The sequence below is a fragment of the Phodopus roborovskii genome, unplaced genomic scaffold (assembly GCF_943737965.1).
Source record: "Phodopus roborovskii unplaced genomic scaffold, PHOROB, whole genome shotgun sequence".
NCBI classification, from domain to species: Eukaryota; Metazoa; Chordata; class Mammalia; order Rodentia; family Cricetidae; genus Phodopus; species Phodopus roborovskii.
Genome location: NW_026126517.1, coordinates 34881624 through 34903140, shown reverse-complemented (window position 1 = coordinate 34903140; position 21517 = coordinate 34881624). Strand labels below are relative to the sequence as shown.

The 21517-nt window shown below is 48.9% G+C and overlaps 1 protein-coding gene across 2 annotated transcripts in view; it reads left to right on the top strand.

Annotated features, from left to right (window-relative positions):
* Pml (PML nuclear body scaffold) overlaps positions 1-18780 on the top strand; it is a 32701-nt gene extending 13921 nt beyond the window's left edge. Inside the window, exons 3-9 of one of the 2 annotated variants that reach the window (XM_051197612.1) lie at positions 2416-2996; positions 4477-4547; positions 7140-7277; positions 7680-7938; positions 8373-8425; positions 16130-16280; positions 17271-18780. In XM_051197612.1, the coding sequence (XP_051053569.1) occupies positions 2416-2996; positions 4477-4547; positions 7140-7277; positions 7680-7938; positions 8373-8425; positions 16130-16280; positions 17271-18055 (2038 nt within the window). In that variant the 3' untranslated portion in view covers positions 18056-18780. The remainder of the gene's footprint in view (positions 1-2415; positions 2997-4476; positions 4548-7139; positions 7278-7679; positions 7939-8372; positions 8426-16129; positions 16281-17270) is intronic. The other variant, XM_051197613.1, reaches the window with a different exon arrangement.
* The last annotated feature ends 2737 nt before the right edge of the window (positions 18781-21517 follow it).

Sequence of the window (21517 nt, the reverse complement as noted above, 5' to 3'; positions counted from 1 at the left end):
TGCTGTCTTGGAATAAGCCTCCAGTGTCTGATCGAGTGCTGAGACATCATCACTGTGAGTGGTCTGAGGAGGGTAAGAGCTGATGAAGCAGAGGGCCAGGGTCTGATCAGCAGCTCTCTGTTGATAGTTCTGGATCATGATGGTCTTAGTTACCAAGGCCAGCGTGACCCCAGATAAAATGTTTCCCCAGATCTCAAGTGAGCTTTTTCTTTACATACATTACTAAATATCTTTAGAAGAAGCTGAAAGTATCGTTCCTGGTAACTTTTGAAGCAACATCATTGCAATGGTTAAGAACTTGGAAGGAGGCTGCTACCTGGCTCCTGTATTAATTTCCTATTGCTGTATTAACTTCCTGTATTAATTTCCTATTGCTGCTATAATAACAATGCAGATCCCTAATCTTATCCCTCTGGACTTCAAATGTTTGAAACAGGTCTGAGTCAAAATCAAAATCCAGCAGAGCTTGGCTCACTTGGGAGAATCCGTCTTCTGGCTTCTATGCCTCCCACATTCCTCGGCACATGTTTCCATCCATCTTCAAAGCCGACAGGAGATTGTCACTCCAGCCTCTGCTCCCATGGGGTCTCAATCTCCTACCTCCCTTCTTTCTTTTATTACAACTCTTGAGATAACACTCAGATAGCTCAGAATAATTTCTCAATCTTGAAATTCCTTTTGAGCACTCTTTTTAAAGCGTTTGTTTGTTTGTTTGTTTGTTTGTTTGTTTGTTTTTGCCTGCATGTACATATGCACATGTGTGCTTGGGGTCCACAGAGGTAAGAAGAGAGCATCAGATCTCCAGGAACTGGAGTTACAAACATTGTGAGTCACCATGTAGGTGCTGGGAATCACACTGGGGATCTCTGAAAGAGACCAAGTGCCCTAAACTTCTGACCTATCTGCAGGTCCTAGAACCTTAAGATTCTTAATTTAATCACACTTTTAAAGTCCCTTCACCTTGTAACATGTTCAAAACTTAGAATGACTATAATAAATGCTGTGAAAGTCTGTTAGCCTGTGTATTAAATTGATTAATAAAAAACTGTGTATGTTGTAATATACGTTTTAGAACTGGAAAAATCTGACTAATTAGAATATCCATGACATCACATACTTACCATTAACATGCACAAAATATTAAGAGATATGCATCTAGCAATCTATTATTTATACTCTGTTTCTTAGAGAGAAAGGCACCCATACATTAGGCTGCTTAACATGGATGTTATGTTATTAAATAACATCATTCAAAAAATAAAAGGGAGAGAGAAGAAAGGTACAAAGAAAATACACAAACAGTGAGCATTTGTCAAAAGGGAGCCTGTTGAATGAAACAATGGTCCATGTAGCTGTAATGGAGCTATTAAAAAGAATACATTAGGTATGTCCCTATGAACCTAAAGGAATGACCTGAATGAAAGAGAAGGAAGTTACCAGGTAATTGTAGTATGATTTTGTTTGTTAAGAACAAACGTTACCCCTCCACATTGTTTAGCTGTAAGTCTTGGTTTCTTCATCTGTGAAAAGAGAATAATAAAAGTGCCTTGCCAGTGCTTGTAGAGGTGGATTGACATGCATGGCAGGTGCTTCTGAGTTTGGATGTGCGGAAGTGGGAAGAAGAAACCATTCCATGCTCAGCTGAGGTCTGAATGGGCAGGATGGGGTCAGAGCTGGGGTTAGGAAATGTTAAGAAATGGTGGGAACTGGTTATTTCTTTTTGTATGGGCCTGCATTTGCTGCATGTGTAGAGAAATTGTTACTGTGGTAGTTTGTTACGTGCATGTTTTCCCGCTGGCCTGGGCCCACTGCCATGTCAGCCCCAAATAACACACAGAGACACTGTATTAGATGTAAAGCTGTTGGCCAGTTACTAGTGTTTCTTATTGGCTAACTCTGTCCTAAATATTAACCCATTTCTATTAATCTAAGTATTTCCACGTGGTCTTATCTTACCTGAGGATCCGGAGTTCTATCCTATTGGTCCTACATGTTGAAACTCCTCCTGCCCTCTCCCTAATCCTCCTTCTCTCCTAGTCCCTCCTATCTTGCTTTCCTATTGGCCAACAGTGCTTTATTCATTAACCAATACAGAAACATATTTACAGAATGACATCTCCCAGTAGTTTGTTTACTTTTTAAAATGTGTGTATGAGTGTGGGTGCCCATTGTGCTTTGGCACACACGTAGCGGTCAGAGGATAGAACTCAATTGTCTTCTTCCACCATATACATAGGTTCTGGGGAATCAAACTCAGGTTGTTATGCTTGCTTGAGAGCACCTTTACTCCCTGTGTTTGCTGGTGCTGTGGTAGCTTTTTACTGTCTGGTATCATAACCATAACCATAAACACTGAGTAGGGAAAAGCATAAACTGAGAAAAAGCATGTCCTAAGTGGGTCTTTCGTGTCCACAGCATCTACTGCCGAGGCTGTGCCAAGCCTCTGTGTTGCGCATGTGCGATCCTGGACCGTAGCCACAGCCATCTCCAATGCGACATTGGCGAGGAGATCCAGCAGAGGCATGAGGAGCTGGGCACCATGACGCAGGCGCTGCAGGAGCAAGACAAAATCTTCAACAATGCTCATGCGCAGATGCGCTCGGCCATAGGCCAATTGGAGCATGCACGCGCAGACACTGAGGAGAGGATCCGAGCACGCGTTCGCCAGGTGGTGGAGCATGTGCAGGCACAGGAGCGTGAGCTGCTCGAGGCGGTGAATGCACGCTACCAGTGCGACTACCAGGAAATAGCTGGTCAGCTGAGCCGCCTGGAAGCTGTACTGCAGCGCATCCGCACTGGTGGGGCGCTGGTCAAGAGGATGAAGCTCTATGCTTCCGACCAGGAGGTGCTGGACATGCATGACTTTCTGCGCAAGGCACTCTGCCGCCTGGGCCAGGAGGAGCCCCAGAACCAACAAGTCCAGCTGCGCACCAGCGGCTTCGAGGAGTTCAAGATGTGCCTGCAGGACCTCATCTCCTGCATCACCCAGAGGACAGGTTAAGTGTTGAGTGTTGAGGCCACGCTCGTGAACAGCTAACTTGACATTTAAAGGGTCCATGCTTCACTGCTGCCCCCAGGGGAAGGAGAGGCAGAAAAGATGGTCTCCATTTGATAGATGAAAGACAGCTATGAGGCCTTAGGTTCCAGGGGGGCAGAATAAAAGGATGTAATGATCTGGTGTGGCAGGCACCCGGAGGAGGCATTTTGCTAACTTATAAGACTCTATGGAATAGATGTGACTTTGTCAACCTTGGGGAACATGAAAATTGAGAAGCTGCTGATCTGAGAGCCAGATGTAGTATCACTGCATCCCACTCCAGGGGCCTCTTAAGTCCTCTATGCCCAGGAAAAGAGAAGTCAACTGGGATGTAAGGTTAGGAGAGAAGGAGTCCTAGAAAACCTAGCAATGGGGTACTCGGTCTGACACTGAAAGGAAGGATTCCCCCAGAATGAAGCAGCCAACTCCTAGCCTCTAGGTTCCGCATACTGAGTACTGGTACTGAGCTCTTATGAGGTACAGAAGTGGCAGGCCATCTCCTATCTCAAAAGTTGTTCAGTCCAACTGGGAGAGGACCCTGGGCCACATGGCATAGCTTAGAGACATGCTTGGCTTTATCACAAGGAACATTCAAAACAAAGACGGTAAATGTACATACACCTTCAGAGTTTTTGTTTAAATCCTTTGGCTGGAAGGTCAACTCTGAGCAGCTATTGAGGGGCACCCCTACTGGCTCCTGGCAGGTTCCAGGAATAGGGGCTCTCCCCCTCCCCCCGGAGCTGGTGGCTATGGGCTTGTAAAAGTGTGATCCTAGAACGGAGATGGACTTGTATCTTCTCCATCTAGACAGTGAATAGTTCGGTTCCCTGTAGTTGTACCTTTTCATTGGAACCACTGGGATCACCAGCTCCTCAGTAATGACACGAAGACTTATTATTAATTAGAAAAGATGGGCCATAGCTTACACTTGTTACTAACTAGCTCTTACAACTCAAATTGACCCATATTTTTTTTATCTATATACTACTACCATGCGGCCCAGTACCTTTTTTCATCAGGGAAAGTTCATCTTGCTTCTCTCCATGTTCCCTGGTGACTCTGCCCTTCTTCATCCCAGAGAGCAAGAGATCCCTGTCTGCAAGTCCTGCCTAACCTCTTTCTGCCTAGCTACAGACCATTTAGCTCTTTAATAAACCAAGGAGAGCAGCACGTCTTCACATTGTACAAAATTATTTTTTCCACAAAAGATGAAAAGATGTGCACTTGGGATTTAAAGTCAAAGATATCACATCAAGCTACCTTCCCCTTTGTTCTTCTTGGGTTCGTGCCTACAATAGTCAATTCCAGCTCCTCCATGTAGACATACTCAGTAGTGAATACCTAGGAAACGCAACAAGGACCTCCTCCCTGTCACTGTCCCAGCCCAGAATTCTCCTTACTAGGCTGCTTTCATGTTTTCTCTGTCCCCCCCCCCCCAGATGCAGCAGTACCTGGGAGAGACAGCCCAGAGGCAGCCAGCACTCCCAAGGACTCTTGTGACCTCGAGCAGGTGAGTGGTGTTTGATGTGTAAGGAGAGGTGGTAGGCAAGTGGTTGGGGGTCCTGATGTCCTGTGATAGCAGGGAGAATGCCTAAGAGGGGATAGCAAATGGCTGGACTGGAGCTCTCAGGAGGAGAGTGTTAAGAAAGTGGTGAGGAGGGTTTGGCTGGCTGGTACAGGGTTCCTGAATGCCTCCGTAGCTCTTGATGGGCTATGAACTAGTTCAGGAGGGGTCAGACCCAGGGGTGGGCAGGAAGTGAAGGAAGTAAACAATGGTCCTGTTGGATGTGACTCAGGATATCCCTGAAGCTCACACTAAATGTATGAGCCACTTTCTGGGGCTGGCATAGGTGGACCTCCACCCCTACCCACATGGTTCTTGGATTTAAGGCTAGGTAGGAATCAGAGCTCAATCCCACAGATTCCAGGGCCAACATATGCCTGAAACCTACAGTTTCTCAGGATGGGAAGACATCCATAGGTGATCTCATATTGGTGTTCCCTCTGCTGCACATGCCTTTGGGGACAGGAAACTCATTCGTTCTTGAGGTGACACTCCTTCCTCTGATTGCTCTGACTTAATGCTTTCCAGGGTAAAATTGCACAGGCATCCTTTCCATTCTCCTCCATCAACAATGCTCATAGGCATGGCTCCCCTGTGGCAGTTCCTTCCTGGGCCTGCCATCCTTCTCCTTTCCAGCTTGGTCACTTCTTTGTGTATATCTGCGTGTTGAGATGTAGGTCCAGGACCAAGCATATCCTCTGATGGACATCCTCTGATTGGGGTGACCCATGGGCAAGAGATTGCTGTGGGCTACAGTAGTTGGGAAAGACTTCCTTGGGAGCAGGCAGGACTTGGAGAATTTTAGAGCTATAAGCAAGCATGGAATCTAAAGCCTCCTGCAGAGATACAGACCCAGAGAGACCCAGCTGTGAAGCAGTTTGAACTTGAACTTTGCTCTGCTTTACATCACGATCATCACCTGGGTGTTGAGAGTAGGACTCCAGAAAGAGGTGGGTAGCAGCGTGTGGGTGCAAAGTTCAAGGAGGCAGGCCCAGACCTGTCTCAGGGTACTATGCCTGCATCGTCAGTCCTGCCAGGAGAGGCAGCTCTGGCCCTCACAGCACTGCCTCAGAAGGGAAAGTATTAGTGATTTTAAAACTCTAACCCAGTGATTCTCAACCTTGTGTTTCCTCATGTTGTGGCGACCCCAACTATAAAATTACTTTCATTGCCACTTCATAACAGTAATTTTGGTACTATTATGAATCATAATGTAAATATCTGTGTCTTCCAATGGTCTTAGCAACCCCTGTGAAGGGGTCATCTACCCCTGAAGGGGTCAGGACCCACATGTTGAGAGCTGCTGTTCTAAGACAACTATAAATCACTTGTGACTTTCCCCTCTTAGTGTCTTTTCCTTCTTTAATGCTGGTGAGTGGATGTTGAGGGAACAGAAGCAGAGGTACCCAGCCTTGTCTACAGGGAGTTCCTGGCCTAAGTAGAATGACAGCCAGCAATTGCAGAGCTAGACAGACAAAGATAAGATGTTTAAACTTTTTGCTCCTGTTCTGGGGATCCAATTTGGGGCTTGATACATGGTAGGCAGTTGCTTTACCATTGAACTGCCTTCCCAGCCCCATGTATAAGTTTGCATTTGAACATCTACCTTTAGTATTTTGGGGATAGTACCTAGGAGTAGAATTGGTAAGTCATGTGGTCATTTTATTTTATGTATACAAGTGTTTTGCCTGCAGGTAAGTGTACCATATGTGCGCAGTGCCTACAGAGGCCAGAAGAGGGTGTCAGATCTCCCAAAAGTGGGGTTACAGATGGGTGTGAGCTGCCATGTGGGTGCTGGGAACTGAACCCGGGTCCTTTGCAAGAGCAGCCAATGCTCTTAACCTCCAAGCCATCTCTTCAGCTCCTTTTTCACTTTTTGAGAAACTGCCCCTGCTTCCATTTTAATAATAGATACTCAAAACACTGAGCACCAAGTCTGACCTGGAATAGTAACAAAACAGTGTGATATTCATTAGCCATCCTCATCACCCCCACTAATGGAACCCTGTATGTACTACATACTCTTTTAGATATATTGAAGGTGTTTGGCATACTTCATCCATATCAGCGTATGAAGCAAATGTTACCATCCCATTTTGGGGAAGGAGACTGAGGCCCAGTGAGCTTTAAGTAATCCCAATGTGTAGCTGCTGTTGGACAGAGTTAAAAGACTTGGGGGGAGGGGGTTGAGGCAAGCTCGTGGGAGGCTGGGCTTGGATTTTCTCACTGCTGCTGAGGGAGGTACTACTCTCAAAGCAAGCAGCTTGTCTGTAGAGGCATGCAAGCTAGACTAGTTGTCAGGCATGTCTTGAGGGGTTGTCCTGTGGTCCCTGAGGTATCTTCCTAACCTGCCAAGAAATTGATGTGGGCCTGGGTACCAGCAACCTAAGGTCAGAAGGAGTCATCAAGGAAGGTTCTAGAAGGGCTACTTATATCCCAGTGAGCTCTTCAATTGAGACCAAGAAGCTTTCAACTGAGGCAGGTTGTTTGGCCCAGGGTCCCTGGCCATTTCTGACTTCTTGTTACCTGATTTTACAGCCCAATGAAATGCAGAGGGAGCAGGCCCAGGTCCTGAATATGTCTAAGACCCACCCTGTGGCTGTGGTACAATCAGTGCCTGGAGCACACCCTGTGCCGGTGTATGCCTTCTCTATGAAAGGCCCTACCTATAGAGAGGTAAGTCCCCCTATCATCCTTGGCTGATCTGAAAGACTCAGACTCCAGCCAACAGTGAGATGCAGCCAGATGAGAATCTTTACCTTCCTAAGGTCTTTATTTGCTCAGTGTGTACCCCACATTCTCCATTGCTCTGGGATGCCCCCCTCCCAATAAGCTTGAGCCATTCTCAGCACAGCTGGGATGATGACAGCCAAAGCCGTGAGGCCAACAGAGATCATTGGTCAGTGACTATGACCAATGTGCATGGCAACGCAAGAGTTTCCTGTTTGCAGAGATATGCTCAGTATGGCCAAAGGAACAGGAACAAAATCATAGCACAAACCCCCGGCACTCAGCTCAGGATCCCTAGCCCAGCAATACTGGATACATGTGAATCACCTGTAACTCTCCACTGTGCAGGAAGCCTCTCAGACAGTCACCCCCAGGAAGAGAAAGTGCTGCCACACCAATTGCTCCAGGAAGATCATCAAGATGGAGTCCACAGAGGAGGATGAGGACAGGTTGACCAATAGCTCCCCTGAGCAGCCCAGACCCAGCACTTCCAAGGCCATCTCACCTCACCATCTGGATGAGCTTTCCAACCCTGAGAGCCCCGTTCTAGAAGAAGAAACCCTCCTGCTCACCGACAATCATGTTACCAGTGACACAGGAAAAGCAGGTAGAGAGATCAAGCAGGCTGGTACTTGGGTAAGACCCTCATGCTGTCCTCAGATATCTGGAACACCTTCAGCCCCCACCCCACATTCTGATCCCACCTGGGCACTCAAAGCCACCAGGATTTCCAGGCACACATTGCTCTGAGCTGCCATTGAGTATGGTAGAGGTTGTTTATACTGTACCTTGCTGTGATTTCAGTGTGGGACACCTGAGGGGCTATGCCCTAGTTCTGACTCCTTCCCTCCAAACTCTGCCAGTGCCAAACACTGTGCCTTAGCGATAAATATACTCCATCTCCTCCTGATGCACACAGGACAGGGCATCTGTCACCCCCAGCCCATTGGCTTACAAGGACTCTCTTGGGTGGCCACCTCTCACGTCAGCCAGTGGACATTTCAGGAAGGACTTAATGCCACCACCCCTTCTCCATTTCAGAAGAGCGAATTGTGGTGATCAGCAGCTCGGAAGAATCAGATACTGAGAATCTGGTGAGTAACTTGGAGTCCAGTCTAGGACTCCTGTCTCCTCTCATTTAAGGTGCCAAAGGCTGCAGCCACAGCAGGCAACTTTCAGGCTCATGTGGCTCCTGGGAAATTTTCCAGCAAGGCAATAAAAGCCTAAACTATACCAAGGGAAGTCTGCTAGTACCAGCTGCATGCTTATTGCACCCTAGCCCTCTGGTGGCATTAGGCAAGTACCTCTGAAATACTTGCTAGACTGCTTCCTCTAGGAACTGGCTGCCCTCTGGAATATCCGAAGCCTTTCTCTAGAGCTTCTTTATATATTTTCTATCAGCTGAGTTCTCCATGATGAGAGCTGGACAAGAGTTCATTCCTTTGTTAATCAATGAGCCAGGCATAGTGGTTCACGCCTTTAATCCCAGCACTTGGGAGGCAGAGGCAGGTATAGATCCCTGTGAGTTCAAGGCTGGTCTGATCTACATAATGAGTTCCAGGGCAGCCAATGCTATGTAGAGAGATCCTGTCTGAAAAACAAACAAACAAATAAAACAACAACATCAGTTAATAAAGGTTAGTAATGGATAGTGGTGTCCATGGGTAACAAATAATGGACAGAGGATGTCTTCTTTACTTTTCTATGACCCCATGACAAAGGCATCTTATAGTAGAAAGAGGTTATTGAGATTTATAGTTTTGGAAGGTAATTCCATGACCATCATGGCAGGGAGAATGGCCGCAGCCAGGCACATCTGATCCATAAGCACAAGTTACAAAGAGAGCTGCCAGCTGGGAATAACACGGGCTTTTGAAACCTCAAAGCCTACTCCCAGTGACATGCCTACTCCAACAAGGCCACGCCTCCTAATCCTCCCCATACAATTGCTCCACCCGGGGTCCGAGTGTTCACACATCTGAGCTTATGGGGAACATTCTCATTCAAACCACCACAGGAGCACGTGCAAGATTTTACTTCATATTAGAAAACTTCCTTAAAGGCATCTTGTGATGACTCTTAGAGACCAGGCTGTTAAGTGTTCAGGGACAACAGAGTTTTTTCCTGCCCACAGTCTGAGATGCCGCATTGGAAAACATTCAGAACTGGATACCACTACACACCCTCTTCACCAACCCACTTCTCCCTACTGACACCCAAAGAGCCTCCCATCCACATTGGACCTCCCACTCCAACAGGGCCTGCAGTCTACCTCAAGGTGCCTGCCAGCCACCAGCTCGGTCTTCCCATCATCCCACTGAGAAAGCTGCCGGTTCTGACTCCGAGTCTTCCGGCCAGCCTACCAGTTGCCAGAAGTGTGCCGCTGCCCTCTATCAGATCTGCATTTCTCAAACAAAGCAAGGAGAGCCACCTGCCTACATCACATCCTTGGTGATCTATACCCCCAGGGATATTATACCCTGACACAGGCCTCTTCTTGTAGCTCAGGCCACCACCCCTGCCACCATAGGGCTCCCCGGGCACCCCGCTGATGCCTCCATACACTCTGCAGAATGTGCAGAGCCTTCAGGGCTCTCCTGGGTATTTCCCCTATTTTAACCAATGGCTTTGCAACTTAACTTTTTCTCCCTTGCTCTTCATGGCTTCTCAGCCTAATGCTTCTTCCAAGGGTGCTGCACAGGTAGCACATCTCCTCAGAGATTCTAACAAAGCCCCCATGGAGAATCCCCAAGTTCAAGGCCTATCTTTAAGTCTTTGAAATTTCATTACTACCACCCAGCCCACCCAAGAGGCCCCATCCCTACCAGTCCAGGCCTAGGCCCTCTATCAGATGTGCCTCTGAGAACCTGAGTTCTTCCCTCCTCCATGGCTGCTTCTCATCCCATCCCACATCTCCGTCCATGAATACAGACTCTCCATCCCAAGGCCTGGCAGGTATGACTGCTCAATAAATACTTGTTGAATGGTCTCCTTTGTGAACCATTTTTCTACAGCCATCAGATCCTGTGTAGAATCTTCCTTGTGGTGGTGTTTGCCTTTTTCCTGCACAGAACTTAGCTCTCCTCTGAGGGAGACAATGGCTGTCTCCCTCCACACTTATGAGCATCCAAAATGGGAAGCAGGACATGCCTGTACAGCATTGATATTACCTGGTGGCTTTGAGGTCCAGCTCTTAGGTTGTAACTAACCTTATCTCCCCAGTTTGTCTCTCATACCCCTGCCCACCTGCCTTCTCATGGAGGGAAGATAGGGCCATCTGCCCCCTCAATTTCCTTTCCCCCTCATGTCTTGTTTTCTTCCTGTTGATTTCAGTACCCACTATCTGTCCTATGCTCCCTGATGTCTGAAGGCTCTGCAACCTGTGGCTTCGGCTGCCAAGCAGTGATATGGCCACACTGCGTTCCTTGACACCATCTCTAAATGGACTGCTGTGACTCAGACCACAGCCTTTTGTTCCTCCAGCCCTCAGACCTACCATCACTTCCCTCCAGCTGAGGTGTTTCAGTCATTACCTCATCTGGCAGAAAGAACCACAGAAAGATTCAGGGCCCTGTTGACTCTCTGCTGCCCCCTGGAGACAAGCTGGAGAAAAGCAATACAGGAAGGCAAAGAGCAAAGGCCTTCCCAGGGACACTTCCCTGGGCTTCATTCCCGTCGTCCTTACTCTTACTTGATGACTGTACCTTTTGAACCTGGGAGGAAACAGAAACCCCTTTGACAGTGTGGGGATCATGGGCATCTGCTACCTAATTACAGATTTGCCTGTTACTGTCACTTCCCTTCATCTGCCCCGTCTGCCTGGAAATGCCTGCCTCTAAGACCCACGCCTGTGTCCTGGCCCAGCCCCTGCCCTGTGGGAAGCCTCACTCTATCTCATGCTCATCTGCCTGTGACTTCTGATTCATCCGCTGCCCCTTGTCAGTCTCTGCCCACTCCCTGCTTCTCGGTTGGTCTGTGCTTCTCATCGCTCCTCATCTCACTTTCTGCTCCTCCCCACCATGTCTGCAGACTCTGCCTGTCAGCGCCAGGGACTCTCCAGACCTCTCAGCACAGTGGTCCTAGGTAGTCCATAGCATTCTTGACTGGGTTGACCTCTTCACAGAAGTCTGTTTTCTCCGTTCATCTCTAAGTGCTCCATTCCAGGTCTCCCTGCTCTTGTAAAGATTGGCATTGGGGCATTGGCTCGGGCCTCTTTTCCCTATACTCTGCAGCCCACTCTGACTAGTTGTTGCCCAGGGAGAGCTGGTGCCCACACTTGCTTCTGCCTGCGAGACCAGCATGTCAGGACCTTCCAACAGATCTGCCTGGATGCCCTGCATGTACCTTACCCACTCTTTCTCTCCTCTCGAATTATCACTCTACTGTCTGCCTAAGTACACAAGCTGAGAGCCCAGGAGACCCCTTTTAGATATTTCTCCCCTCCAGCCAAAATTTGATCCTTGCCTTCCCGTGGCTTATATTCTTCTGTCACCTGGACATTTCTTTCTAGCTCATCATCTTTGAGAAAGTTCAGGCTACTGCCTGTGGATGGAGGTGGGGACCTAGGAAGTAATGGTGGAGAAAAGCATTCCAGCAGTTCCCCTGGACATTGTGCAGGGTTGAGCTCAGGAGACACCATAAGCAGCAGGTAGAAAAGGAAGAGAGGCTCTAAGTTTACCATCTTTGGGAGTATCAGGGTCACCAAGGGAGAAGGGAGACACATTTCAGATTAGGAAGAGGTGATCAGCTAGAGGGCATTGCTCACTGTGCAGGGTGAGCCTGGCAAGCAGAAGCAAAGAGTCCACTGCGTTTGTGTATATATATATGTAAAAAGTGACCATTACAAGAGTCCCAAACTTAAGAAATAAACTAGATCCTCTCATGCATTTCACTCCCAAACCTCTGAGGCACTACTTTGCAGTTTGGAGGAGGGGATGGTGCTGCAGGCTATCTAGCCACATATCCTTGCTGTGGGGCCTTTGTTCTGCCTTGCAGTGTAGTATTGGCCTACTTGGGTGCCAACTTTTCCTAGTAAGCCAGTGGGTGTAGGCCCCAGCCTGGTCTGCAGCTCTGTCTGTAGAGAGAGACTGAGCAAGGAGAAACGCATTGGAAGAGCTCGCCCTTTCAGCAAGGTCACAGATTTAGAGCAGAAGGCAAGTCCTCATCTCTTGCAGAGTCCATGAGATGAGGACAGTTGCTTAAACCCTGGAAGGATGGGGAAGCCCTGCACCTAACCTGGGCCACAGCAGAAGAGTTAGGTGCTCTGACCCATATTTGTGACAGATGATCAGACACCTTGGCAACAGAAGGACCAAGCAGGAAGGAGCCTAGCTAAGAGGGCAGCCTGTGATAGACCTAGCAATGATGACTGACAGAGAAAGGGAGGCCCGTGGGCAGCCGCTGGAGCAGAGATGTAATCATGACACCGCTGAGTGTGCATATCAGAGAATGTGAGTCGGGTGCTTGGTTGAGAAGGTAGGCCCTGTCTGCCTAAGAGCAGAGCTGCCTGCAGAAGGGCTAGAGCAGCAGGCAGAAGAATTATAGCAGCCAATCAGATGGCCTGATTTTCTAATATCTTTGTTGCATCTCTAAGGCCTTCAAGACTACAAGAGCTAGGAGTTTGTGTCTGTTAACCCTAGAGATGCATGTGTCTTGCTAAACTGAGGCCAGCTTTAGCTGAAGCTTGAGTGCTGAGAACGTTCTTAAGGGTCACAACTCTCACTAGGCATTGATGGAAGGTACTAAGATGGTTCCTTCAAGCTGGATGCCAGCTTCCTAAAGGATTTGGCTCGTGTCTGTTCAGCTGATGATCAAGCATAGAATGAACCCCTCTGAAGACCCAGGTTTCTCAAGCCTGGCTTTGCACTGAGGAGTTTGAACAATTACAGATTGCTGGGTCCCACTCCCTCGGATTCTAATTGAATTGTCCCATGTGCAGCCTAGACTTCCAGAGCTTTTTACGCCACTCAAGCCTGGCCAAAATCAAGCAACACTGAATTGGTTGGATTTAGTTGGACATCTATGTTATAGGGATGTTCATTTGTTTTAAAGAAAGTGACATTTACACAGAGGATGTGATACAGGAGGGACAAGAAAGGCTGGCTCTTGCCTCTGTCTGGGAACGGGGAAGGAAAGAGAGCTTACAACCCACAGTGACACTCTGGTTCCCCCAGCCCACCCCTTGGGTTCTTATCACCACTCCACGGTCTCTTGAAGTATTTTGCCCTTTCCTTTGCTGTTCTCACTCCTAGGCCAACCTCTCTTTTCCCAGCCCTGTTCCCTTCCTCCTCCACGTTCCTTCCCCCACCAGCTCCTCTCTGTCTGTCTGCCTCCCCCTGTCCTGCTTCACACCCTTTTCTGGTTTTTAGAATAAAATGGAGGAGTGAGGGCTGCAGATGTGACCAGAGGCTCCCTTGCTGAGCCAGGAGGAAAAGATTCTGGGGCCAGATGCTCTGTGTGCTCTCCCCTTCAGAAATGTCTTGCTTAAATGGTGCACTCCTTCCAGGCTGGTTGGGGGCGAATAAGGAGTTTACAGCTGCCTATCTTAAGTACAGTGTTCCAGAGAGACCAGCCTCTGCCACAGTGCATGGCCGTTCTCAGAGATGGGGGGAGGAAGGGCTGTGCCCAGGCTAAAAGACAGGCCCATCCTTTCCTCCAGTCACAGCACAGAGGAAGGGTAGGAGGCATCTTGTTATTGAGACACCCACAGGTTCCCTCAGAGAAGGCAGACTTAGAAATAGAAATGAGGCTTCCTGCCATGTGGTGTGAAGATGAAGGCACGAACCAAAAAGTCCAGCTGTGTGGCACTCCAGGTGTCCTGCTCTGGAAGATTGCCTTTGAGGCATAAAGGGACATCACCAAAAGGAGATGGAAGTCATTGCCCAGAGTCGGGTGGGAGCGCCTAGGGCCACAAAGGGGCTTTTGAAGTAACATTTGAAGCTAGAAGAAGGCCAAGGAAGATGAAGCCCATGTGTCGCGTCAGTGGCTGCAGAATCAACTGGACTATTGAGCCAGCTCTTCCACAGCTGGCAAGAGTGAACATTCCCAGATTAGGGAAGGGTACGTCCAGGGTGGCTCAGCTAGCAACTCAGAGGACACCTCCAGAAAGGTCCTCACAGGGAAGGCAAGCAATGTGGGGTCCCTGGGTGTAAGGTAGGCTGGGAAGAGTTGGGGTGCTTAACGCAGGACCACAAAATGTAAGTTGAGTGAAAAGCAGCCTCCTTTAGGAAATCCCAGCTCTAGTTAGCTTTCTAGTGAGCAATATGACTTCTCTTGGCTGAATGTTTGTGGAAAGCAAGTGTTTGGGAAGGCTGGGTGATAAACACCATGACTAAAAGCGCAGGAAAGGGTTTATTTCAGGCTATAGCTTGTAGTCTGTCATCCAGGGAAGTCAGGGCAGGAACTCAAGGCAGGAACTGATGCGGAACCCAAGGAGGAGCACTGCTTACTGGCTTACTCCACTTGACTTGCTCAGTCTGCTTTCTTATATGCCCCATGACCACCTGCCTAAGGGGTGGCACCACCCACAATGGGCTTTGCCCTCCCACATCAACCACTAAGAAAATGCCCCATAGGTTGCCTAAACTCGGTCTTATGGAGGCATTTCCCGAATTGTAGTTCCCTCTTCTCTGATACCTCTCACGTGTGTCAAGTTAACAAAACAACAACCAGGACAATAGCTATGCTTTCTCTCAAGCCAGAGGCATTAGCCAGAGGCCACAGCGAATAGAGACCTCAGCTGCAGGTGGTAACTTCATTGACTACCAGAGCAGTCTGTGAGAAGACAGACCCAGGGCCTTCCTTATCTGGGCTCTGTCCCAGAAGTTCCTCATGTGTCCCATTTGGTCCTGTCTAATGTCCAAAGTGACAGTCATAGGACATCCACAGGCTGTGCTGTTAAGTGACTTTGTATATTATCCTCAGACACTCTAACCTGTCTGTAGCTCCAGCTCCTTGAGAAAATATCAGAGGTAAAGAGAGACCTTCCCATCCTTGAGGCCTAGGGCCTTTGAAATGGTGTTCCAGCCAGGACAACCTTGCCCCTGCACTGGAGAGCTGAGCCTCTTTGCAGGCCTGGGGTGGGTCCTTGAGCTCCAAAACTCCTCAGTGCAGTGAGTTATGGATTTGGAGAGTTGAAGTCTTCAGGATCTGAGGCTCCAAGCTGCTCCTCCAGAGCCTCTCCTAGCCAGGGAATGCATGAGCATCTAGATGTGGACTTCAAGAGGCCAAGTGCCCTTCCCTTCCCTAAACTGAAAGACACCATGGGTCAGTCTGTTTTGAGGGCTAGGAAAGCCAGGCTCCTGCCCCCTTCCAAAGAATCGCCTGGGGTTGTGAATGAGGCTCCTGTCTCGTTCCCATCTGTGCCATTTGTTTCTTCTGAGTCTGCTCAGTGAGGTGACATTAGGAGCAGATATCTCAGTCCTTGCACACCGAGCCGTTGGCCCTTCCCCGAGCCTCTGCAAGTAGGCACAACTAGCTCCATCCCATCCCATCTCACACGTTCACATACTTGTGCCAGCACTGTCCATAGATTCATATCCCTCACGCATGCATCCCACATGCATATCTGTGCATACTCATGCTCACCTGTGTGGTCATACCCTTTCATACCTCCCTTCCTAAGGTGTGTGACCCAGTTCATACCTGCACACGCATTTGTGCATCCCTTCTTGGTAACCACCTTGGTAACATTCCTGCATCTTCCTGTATGTGTGCACACTTGCTCTAGAAAGCAGAGCCATCTTGCCTGGTCCTTCAGGCCTCTGAACTCCTGACCTGTTGGCTCTTTTGTGTTGCAGTCCTCCCACGAGCTGGAAGATAGCAGCAGTGAGTCCAGTGACCTCCAGCTGGAGGGCCCCAACTTCCTCAAGGCATCGGACGAGAGCCTCGCTGACCCCCAAGCAGAAGACAGGCCCCTGGTTTTCTTTGACCTCAAGATTGACAGTGAAAGTGGGTTCCCCAAGAGCTACACCATCTCTTTTTTATCTTAGTCTCTGAGTCCTCAAGAAAAGTGCAGGTAGAAACACCTGGAAGGCTCCAGCCAGCCCTTAGCATTCGCAGGCCATGGCAGCCAGGTGGACAGAGGACTCTGACCCAACCTAGGATGCCTGATGTTGCCATGTTTGCCTGAAGTGGAACCTGGGGATGGGAGGGAGACATGTAATGCCATAGGTTCACTTCTGATAAGACCTTCTTTTTACAGAGAGGCTGGGAACAGTGTGTGAGCTCATTGCTGACAAGTAATCCATACTTGACCTTTTGCAATGATCACACACTTCCCCAAACAGGGCCCAGCCCACAAATGGATACACAGGGAGGCCTGAAGAACCTAGGTCACAGGGAACCCCTTAACTTCCTCTCTGTCATCCTGGCCTTGGCCGACTCAGCTCTGACCCTTTGCCCTGGCTAACAGTTGTGGGCCCTGCCACTATGGCTAGTCTACCAGCCAGAAGCATCAGGTATTTGCATAGCACAAAAAAAAAAAAAAAAAAAAAAGCCATCTGTAGGCTGCAGGGGGAGACTCTGGGCCATGCTTTTAGGGGGTACACAGGCCATTTCTGCTGTCTTCAGTCCTGGGCTCTGATCCAGCTGAGACTGATGGGGTTGGAGGTAGGAGTAGGATTATAGAAGGCCCAGAAGAGACCCTCTGAGGCCTCTGGTGGAGGAGAAGGCTGAGAAAATACAAAAGGGACAGAGTTCTTAGGATTGGGCAAACTCTAGGGCAGGAGGGATAGGAAAAACCATCTTCCCGCCAGGTGAGCCCCCGACCCCTCCCATCAGAGCCAGGCAAGAACTACAGCGGTTCAAGAACTATTTGATTCCTGCCAGCAGGCCTCAAAGTGGGCTCTCTAAATAGTGGGTCGGCAGCCAGACCCCCTTGCACCCACCCCAGTGCCTCCTAAACCCCAGAACCTCACCCTGCCCTTCTTTCCTGCCTAGCCCAGAAAATTAGCCAACTGGCAGCTGTGAACCAGGAAAGCAAGTTCCGAGTACTCATCGAGCCCGAGGCCTTTGGCGTCTACTCTAAGGCAGTCTCCCTGGAGGTTGGACTGCAACACTTCCTCAACTTCCTCACCACCACGCACCGTCCCATCTTGGCCTGTTCTAAGCTGTGGGGGCCTGGACTCCCTGTCTTCTTCAAGGCCCTGGATGATATTAACAAGCTGTGGGAATTCCAAGACGCCATCTCAGGCTTCTTGGCTGTGTTGCCTCTCATCCAGGAACGCATACCTGGTGCCAGCAGCTTCAAACTCAGGAACCTTGCCAAGACCTACCTGGCGAGAAACATGAGTGAACGGAGTGCCCTGGCTGCTGTGCGGGCCATGCGAGACTTGTGCTCCCTTCTAGAGGTCTGTCCAGGGCCTCAGCTGGTGGAGCACGTCTACCCTTTCAGTAGCTTGCAGTGCTTTGCTTCCCTGCAGCCCCTAGTTCAGGCTAGCGTCCTGCCCCTGGCTGAGGCCCGCCTCTTGGCCCTCCACAATGTGAGCTTCCTAGAATTGCTGACTGCATACCGCAGCAGCCAGCAAGAGGGCTTGAAGAGGTATGGCCGCTATCTGAGCCCACAGACCTCCTCCTCATCAGCTTCCACCCAGCTTGCTCAATACCTTCAGGCTCTGAGCACCTACATGGAAGGACTGTCGGAAGAGTGTGCCCCAGCCAGGTCAGAAGGCAGCTCTACTCTCTCTGGCCAGAGCTTGGCCAAAAAGGTCACCAAACAGAGCTGACAGGAAGGGATGCCTGGCTTAGCTAGTGACCACAGAGGGAGGGGCATCCCTGAGCCAGGCCTCACCCTTCACCACATTCCCAGGTCCTGGTCTCCAATACAGAACTGTCCTTTAGTTTTGAATAGGTGCCCTTTATCTGGGACCAAACACTCTTCCTCTAAAATTCCTGCAGCAGATGTCAAAGGCACCCCAGACCTGGACACTCCCTCTAGAAGCCAGAGTCAGGAAGACTTGAGTAAAGAATGCATGGCCTCTGGGCTCTGTGATTGGCCCTCATATGGCCCCAGTCACCTCACCTACCACTATACCATGGGTGGCCTTGCAGTTCTCCCCTGACGTTCAATAGAAATGTCCCAAGTGATCTGCTGATAGCTCCCACGAGAAACACACTCAGGCAGAGGTCCTCAACCTGTGGGTTGTGACTGTTGGAGAACACACATTTCTGGTGGTCTTAGGAACCCCCGACTATAGCTGTTAACCTTACTGCTGAGCAGGGTCTCAGTTCCTTAGACAATCGGAAACACATGTTTCCCCATGGCCGTGACCCACAGGTTGAGAACCACTGTTCTAAGACCATACTTATCACTATACCAGCGGCCCCCTGGGCACCCAAAGTGCCTTTCAAACCAACCTGCCCTTCATGAATTTGTGTTCTCCCAGCTCCCACTGTCCAGAGACCAACCGTGTTAACTTTAAAAAAAAAAAATAACAATAAGCAAAAACCACTTCCATTCCAAAGGAGCCTTCTAGCAGAAGAGAGCTAGAAGCTGTTGTTCCATCCATAATCCTGTTTATACTGACCCTTCTAACTTTGTTCTTTGTTCATCAGGTCACCTAACCCTCCTTGCACTCAGCCCTTCCAAGGGACACCCATTAGGACACTTGCATCAAGAGCTTTGGGAAGGTGGCCTTACTGAGGTCCCCAGAACCAGGCTGTCTGGAGTAGGGCATGCAGCACTAACAGGTTCCGAGCATCCATCATTGCTGTCACAGACCACCTCCCTGTCAAAGGGAAGTAGAAAAAGCTCCTGGCTGTGCACGTTGACTACGATTAGGAAAAGGCCAGAGCTCTAGTGTTCTGTGAAATGAGCTGGCTGGCATGCATTATTATCTCAGAGTCCCCAGCCAGCTCTATCACCCTGGGCTCTCAGTGTAGACAGTAGCTTGCTGGAGCAGCAGATACGAAACATCCTCACCCTTGGACCCTAGCTCTCATGCCAAGCCTTTGGTCCCCAACCTTGTGGTCATCTTGAAGGTGAGCTGTTCTCTATGGTTAGCTGAACTGTTGCTGGTGTTGTCCACCTCCTCACCCTAACCCATTCCCTGCTTCCTGCTCCCAGGGAATTTCCCAGATAGCCCAGAGGTCTGGTCTTGACAGGTTGGTGGTCTCCACTTTCAAGTGGGTGATATCTGCATGCCCACACCTCTGACCCATCCTGGTGTTTGAAGGTATCTTGTAGAATCCCATTCCTACCATGATGAGGCTGAGCTAGGACAGCAATCCATTAGAGCTCTGGTTCTGGGTGGGGCTGAGGATGGAAAAGGAAAAGAGCCTAACCTGGCTATACAGGTAAGGCGGTGCTGAGGCCATGTCTCATACCTCGCCCCAAGCCTATCCCTGAACTAAACTGGGCCGTGAGATCCAGCCCCACCAGGCCAGCTATCTTTAGTTGCAGCTGATTCAGATTTAAGACAAAGGGAGGAAGGAAAGCCCTGCCCTATAAATATGTGATGGGTTTTTGGGGTTTTTGTTTGGTTGGTTGGTTGGTTTTTTTGTTTGTATGTTTGATTTGCTTTTGTTTGTTTGTTTGGTTGGTTGGTTGGTGTAGCCCTGGCTGCCCTGGAACCCACTCTGTAGACCAGGCTAGCCTCAAACTCACAGAGATTCACCTGTCCCTGCCTCCTGAGTGCTGGGATTAAAGGCGTGTGCCACCACCAACAAGCTTGTTCAGTACCATCATCACTATAACCACTTCCTGTCGCAGGTGTCCAAGTCCCACTCCTAGAGCTTTTAGTCTCTCAGTTTGACCTTTGGCAAAAAAAAAAAAAAAAAAAAAAAAAAAAAATCAAAGTCTAAATATGCTGTGTATGCTATTTAAAAAAAAAAATCAGTCAAGATTTACCCTACTACCACTAGCAACCACCAAGACCTTATTGGGCTACAGATTCGGCTACACTGGAATTCAGTTCTTGGTAGCCAGTGGCCATGATATGGCTGTTCACTCCCTGATTCCCAGGCAGTTCCTTTGTAAGTGAGATAATGTGTATTATATTTTTGCTTCATGAGATCTTTGATAGGCTCAGTGAGAAGATCAGTTTACTGAACTTAAAGTCTTAGTTCACAAATAATAAGATGAGAGTTACCACTTTATAAGAAAACCAACAGCAAATCTTAGCTAAATACTAATACTAATACACAGTATGTTGGGGGAGGAGACCTAGTCTGTAGAAGCCAATAGCCTCTGAGCAGTAGTTGGCTCTGTATTCCTTACACTCTTAGCAGTAGTTGGCTCTGTGTTCCTTACACATGCAATAGGAATAGAGAGCAGGCTCCCTGAAGCCACTTGGCTCATCTCTACCCTAGCCCCTCTTTTGGAAGCCAAAGTCTAGCTAGCTCATGCCCTTGTGAATGTTCCTTGAAAGTGTCCTTTAGCCCAGACCCAACCATGTTTCTCCAACCTGCATAATACCCAAGCACTACCCAGGTGCCTGCTGTTTTGCAGCCCTGGACCCTACACCATTCACCTTCAAAGTCTAACCTCAGGCCAGGCCCTCTCAGCAGGTCTCCTAAATCTTGTGAGTCTCCCTGCCCACAACATACCAGATTTATCCAGCTTCTCTGAGTTCACATTGTGTCTTTCTTCTCCATTAAGGGAATGGCACAACTAGGGTCCCTGGCTGTGGTGCACTAAACATCAGTCGGGACACTGAACCAGCCCAGGTAGAAAAGGAGCCAAGCTCACGCTACTGTCATATTCTGTCAGCAGAGGGCGCCACAGCCCATGTGTCTGGCCAGAGGTTGCTGTTTGGAGGGCCATTGTGCAAAGCAGTCCTGGGGTTTATTAGGTAGCCTAGACGTAAACTATCCCAACCCTTGGTAGGGTGCTGTGTTTTCTTCTGGGACTACAGGAAAGAGCTGTAGGCAGCTGACCCATGGATAACAATTTTCAAATGTTGGGCTTTTTACATTTACCTGAACACCTATCAGAAATGATATTACTAATATTGCTGATTTCTGAGATCACTCAGAATGACAGTAACATGGGATTCTTTAAAGGTCTACTCACCCTCAATATTAAGTAACTATAAGCCCAGCAGGGACACATGCACAACAACCCTGTAAATGTGGGATCGTGTAGTCTCAGTTTGGGAAATGTTGGGTAATCGATGAAATTAGGATAAATACTAAGGGAGAATGAGGCCTGAGCCAGGTTAGGGGGCCTGGGATTAAGCTAGCTGTCA